Genomic DNA, 4,677 nt, shown 5'->3' on the forward strand with positions numbered 1-4,677 from the left:
TCTGTGTACGGTCTCCGACAAGAATCTGCTATTAGTTGTTGTATTATGCATACATATTCACATACACGTCCTTGACAAGATGAGTAAATAACTGATAAGTTGATATATATTATTTTAATAAAAATACTAAAATAAGAGAAGAGTATTTTTCGTTTTATATATATATATATATATATATATATATATATATATATATTCTAAAGTAAAAGAATTTTAATAGCATAAGTAGTAACATACTAATTAAAATAAAATATTTATCTACTCCTGATGTTGGTCTCTGTAGGTGTACTAAATGGTGTTGCTGGTTAGTTTTGCCTGTATAAGTATGAATAATAGTTTATTAGTGTTACTGGAGGAAGGAGAGTGTTAATGACAAAATATAAATTCTTTTGGTATGAAGACATCACTCTTTCTGTTAAAACAAAAATGAAATTATTTATCTATTTATCATGATGTATGAGTTTAATTAGGTCTAATCATAAACTTTAGCATTAGATACTTTGCCAAATAAGTTTTTTCGAACTGAACTGAAACTATTTTGATATTCAAACATGGGTTTTATCGTTGTGATTCTTGAGATAGTTTGAATTATATGGCAAAAAATTATGTCTTTTATTATTGTTATAACTTGAAATTTTATTTAGTACTAAATTAAATCTGTGTGTGCTGAGAAATATAGTTTTTCCATTTTGGCAAAGAAACACTGCTCATACCATAGCAGACTTAAAAGAACTCTGATCAAAACCATGGAGAGGAAAAAGATATTTTATTATCTGACGTACATTTAAATTACATGCATATGTTACACTGCAATTAATTGTTGTTGAGCCTCAATCCTAATTTCTTCCTTCATTTTCCTTATAAATTCTTCAATTCTCCGATTCAATTCTTCCGTATTTGTTAACTCATCCTTTCCTTCTCCTTCTCCTTGACCATCTTCTTCATCTTGTTTCTCTAAAACTTCTCTTTCTTGTCCGTTGCCTTCATCTTCTGCAACCATGTCTTCACTCTCTCCCTTCTTTGCTTCTTGTTCTTTTTCACCTTTTTCTTCTTCTTCTTCTTCTTCTTCTTCTTCTGTTGCTGGTGCTAGTTCTGCTACTTTTTCTGTTTCTTCTTCATCAACTATGGCTACCAAAGCAACTACCTCTTTGGATACAGTATCATCAACAACTGTTGGTTTCGCAGGTGATATGTTATGAAAATCATCAGACCCAGAAGGTGAAGAGCTGGAAGAAACTGAAGTCTTGGCAAGAAAAGCAAGGATTCCATTACAAATCAGAAACATATACTTTCTTTCGAGGGTGCGAGTGAGAAATGAGAATAGACAAGTGTTGAAGTAGACGTAAAATGAATTAGGTAAGATAGAAAACCCAGAGTAGAAGCAAAGAAACAAAGAAAATAGAGACACTGTGACAAGAAACAGCGGAGTTTTTTTCAAGACAAAGTACTTGTTGTCGGATTGGAGTATCACTAGGCCTTGTACCTGCTGCTTGCAGTTCTCAGGTTGATCCATCTTTATGTGTCCCTTGTGGAGGGTATGTAGCCCTTGAAATTGTGAGGTTTGTGACTAGTGATTCTTATGTACTGCTTATTATGGTGTTGTTTGAGTGAGCTTCAAGGGTGTTTCCCCTTTTATAGCGGTCCCGAAAATGCTGCTAATTTCAGGGTTCACTCGAAAATTACTGAACATGTAATGAGAGAAGGGGCATGACGTGGAACTTTTCGAAGAAAGAACAAATATGGGCAGTCATTTGTCCTTTGGATTGTTGCCTCAAAAATCATTGTTTGATTTGATGAAGTTTCTAGCAGCTGTCTGTCTACTGGATCAATGCGCCAAGGATACGGCAATAATAGTGGATCGATGCTTGTCAAGCGCTCGTTCTTATTTGCTTCAATTAATTATCTATTCCATGCATTTTTTTATTGTTCCATTATCCAAGGGTCCGCTTATAAAAGTTAGGAATTCAAATTGGAACTTTTTAAAAATATATTAAAATTAATAAAAGAAATATTATATTCACTGTCTATTTTTTCCCAAAATAGTGTTCTTTTTTCAAATTTTTGGTATAGTTATTTTTCAGTTAATTTCTAGTTATTTTTGAGGTGTTTCTCAATTATTTGTAACTATTTTTAGTTATTTTTTATTGTCTTTTAGTTGTTTTTCTGTTTTTTTTCTTAAAAATTAACTAAGAGCCGTAAATTTGAAAAATAAATTAAAGAAATCATATTTTTAATATTTAAAGACAATAAAAAGAAAATAAAGTAAATAAACAATAAATTTAATTAAAAAAATAAAAAAAAAAGTATCTCTGATTCTTTTCAAATTGATAAGCATATTAATAATAGGTTTAAAACGAGTGAATCCAAAATGGCAGGGACTCTATGAGCCAATTAAGTTTTAAAGGCCACTTTCAACTTTTAAATTAAGAGTGGAGAAAATTTTAAAAGAGGAGAACCAATAAAATTGTTTTCTTTTTCTAGAATTAAAAGGAAGGATTCTAAAAATTTCATGAAAGTTGAGAGTCAAAAGGTTTTTAAAAAAATATATATAAGAAGGTTTTAAAAAATTTAAAAATTAAAGAAGCCAAAAATAGCATAATGTTCTCATGCACATAAATTACATTCATAGAAAACCTAATATTACGTATAGTTTTGGGAAGATCCATGTTTTACCCATGCACTTTTGTTGGTTTTGACAATTGCCTTCTACACTCTTATTGTGCAAATTTGATTCTTGTACTTTTTATTTTTCTTTACATTTGCCTCTTATTTAATAGTAGTTACACGCGTGAACAACACATGTTATTAAGTGAGAATAGGTGTTAACACAATTTTGCTGACTAGAATTTGGTAATTCCATAGATATAAGAAAGTAAAACCCTAAATTACTTTAAATTTTATCAGTGTATAAGCATTGGGAAAATTCCTTTGCAAAACGTTAAAATTAAGAAACCTAATTCCAATTCTTCCATAAACTGAAACTAATCCTTTCCAATCTTCAATAAACTTAATACCAATCCCAATCCTTTTCAATTCTTTGATAAATTAGATTGTGGATCAATGATTTTAGATTGTATGACTATTATTGACGGGCAATAACTAAAGAATAGGTATTGTCTGTTTTTTTATGGGAGTTTATTTGTTTCTAAAGATGAGTAAAATAATCTCTCTCAATTGTATTTGTCTTCTTGCTTTTGTGTTTATTATGCCTTTTATTATATTGCGATCCAATTGTTAAATATTGCAACTCAATTGTTACCAACTGTTCTTTATTTAAATAAGCTTAACTAAATCGAGTAAGTAGCTGAGGTTCACTTATTATATTATTTGTTTACACTTAATTTAAAAAATATATATTTAGAGTGTCCCCAATAATGCTCTTTATTTTAAAGAGTATACTTTTTATAATAAAGAGCATTTTTAAGAATATTAAAATATAAAGAATAAAATAGTTTATTTATGTCCAATAGGCTTTTTATATTTTATTCCATACTTTGCTTTTGTTTCCATAAATTTTAATGGCTTTAATTTCTTTTTCCTTTCTTTTTAATTTTTTACCAATAGAAAAATAAGAATTACAAGTATCAATTAATCAAGCGTATAGAAACTTATAGTGCATTTATTAAATATAAAGTAGATAGTGGAGTTTGGCTCTCCATATATAGAGAGTCAAATCAACTTTCTACTTTATATTTAAAGAACAATGAGTGCATTGATGTATTATTTTATTATATGACTTTTAAAATAAAGAGTTTGATATATAAAAAATACATTGGAGTTGCTCTTAGGATTTTTGAGGTACTTCGTTTGATTTTCATTAGTTTAACAATGTATTTTTTTTTTTATATAGTGCATTATATTTTTGTTTAATTATTATGATTCCTTGAAATATAGTCATAATTGATTCACTATTTTCTTTATAAGTATGACTGACATTAAAGTTGAATTGTTTCTTATATAAGTATGACTAACATCAAAGTTAAATTGATTATTCACTATGGAGGTAATCTGGTTAGGGACAGTGTGCATAGATATTTGGGAAGGTGAATTAGAATAGTGGAAAGGGAATTAGATGTTGATCCTTTAGTCATATCCCAAAATCATGTATTGCATAAAGAAAATTAGATACACAAGTATAGGTGGGTTATTTTTAGAAAAGTGGTGGAAAATTCATTTTAATCAGTGATGACTCTACTATCATCCAAATTGGTAGTGGTGCAAATAATAAGGAGAATCTAGAGTTTTACATTGAACATTATAGTAATAAGGATATTAGTAGTATAGGAAAAACTATTTGTCTAAGTTTTAACAGAAAAAATGATGGGGTAGTAATACCTATACTTGGTGTTGATGTTGATGTTACAGTAGATGGATGAAGTGATGAAGAGGAGGGACTACCTATATTTTAGTGACATCAAAATTTTGACAAAATCTATATTAATGTCAATGGTTTGACTAATGATAAAGATTATGAGTTGTAAGCTGCAAGAGAAAATGTTATAAAGTATAAGTTTAGATATAAAACATAGGAAAAAGGATCAAGATGCTCACAGTATATTGTGGATATAATTTCTGATGGCGGAGAGCTGTTGATGATGATGCTAAGATAGCAAAAGACAGTGATAGTAATGATGGCAAAGATAATGTTTATTACAATAGTCTTGAGCTAGGCAGTTA

The 4,677-nt window shown here is 29.0% G+C and overlaps 1 protein-coding gene across 1 annotated transcript; it reads right to left on the bottom strand.

Moving 5' to 3' along the window:
- Positions 1-747: 747 nt before the first annotated feature.
- Positions 748-2,093, bottom strand: LOC8282845 (cyclic nucleotide-gated cation channel beta-1). Its single transcript, XM_002522851.4, has one exon. The coding sequence runs from the start codon at positions 1,511-1,513 to the stop codon at positions 803-805; it is 711 nt and encodes a 236-aa protein (XP_002522897.2). The 5' UTR covers positions 1,514-2,093; the 3' UTR covers positions 748-802.
- Positions 2,094-4,677: the final 2,584 nt, after the last annotated feature.

The sequence above is a fragment of the Ricinus communis genome, chromosome 10, assembly GCF_019578655.1.
Source record: "Ricinus communis isolate WT05 ecotype wild-type chromosome 10, ASM1957865v1, whole genome shotgun sequence".
Lineage (NCBI taxonomy): Eukaryota > Viridiplantae > Streptophyta > Magnoliopsida > Malpighiales > Euphorbiaceae > Ricinus > Ricinus communis.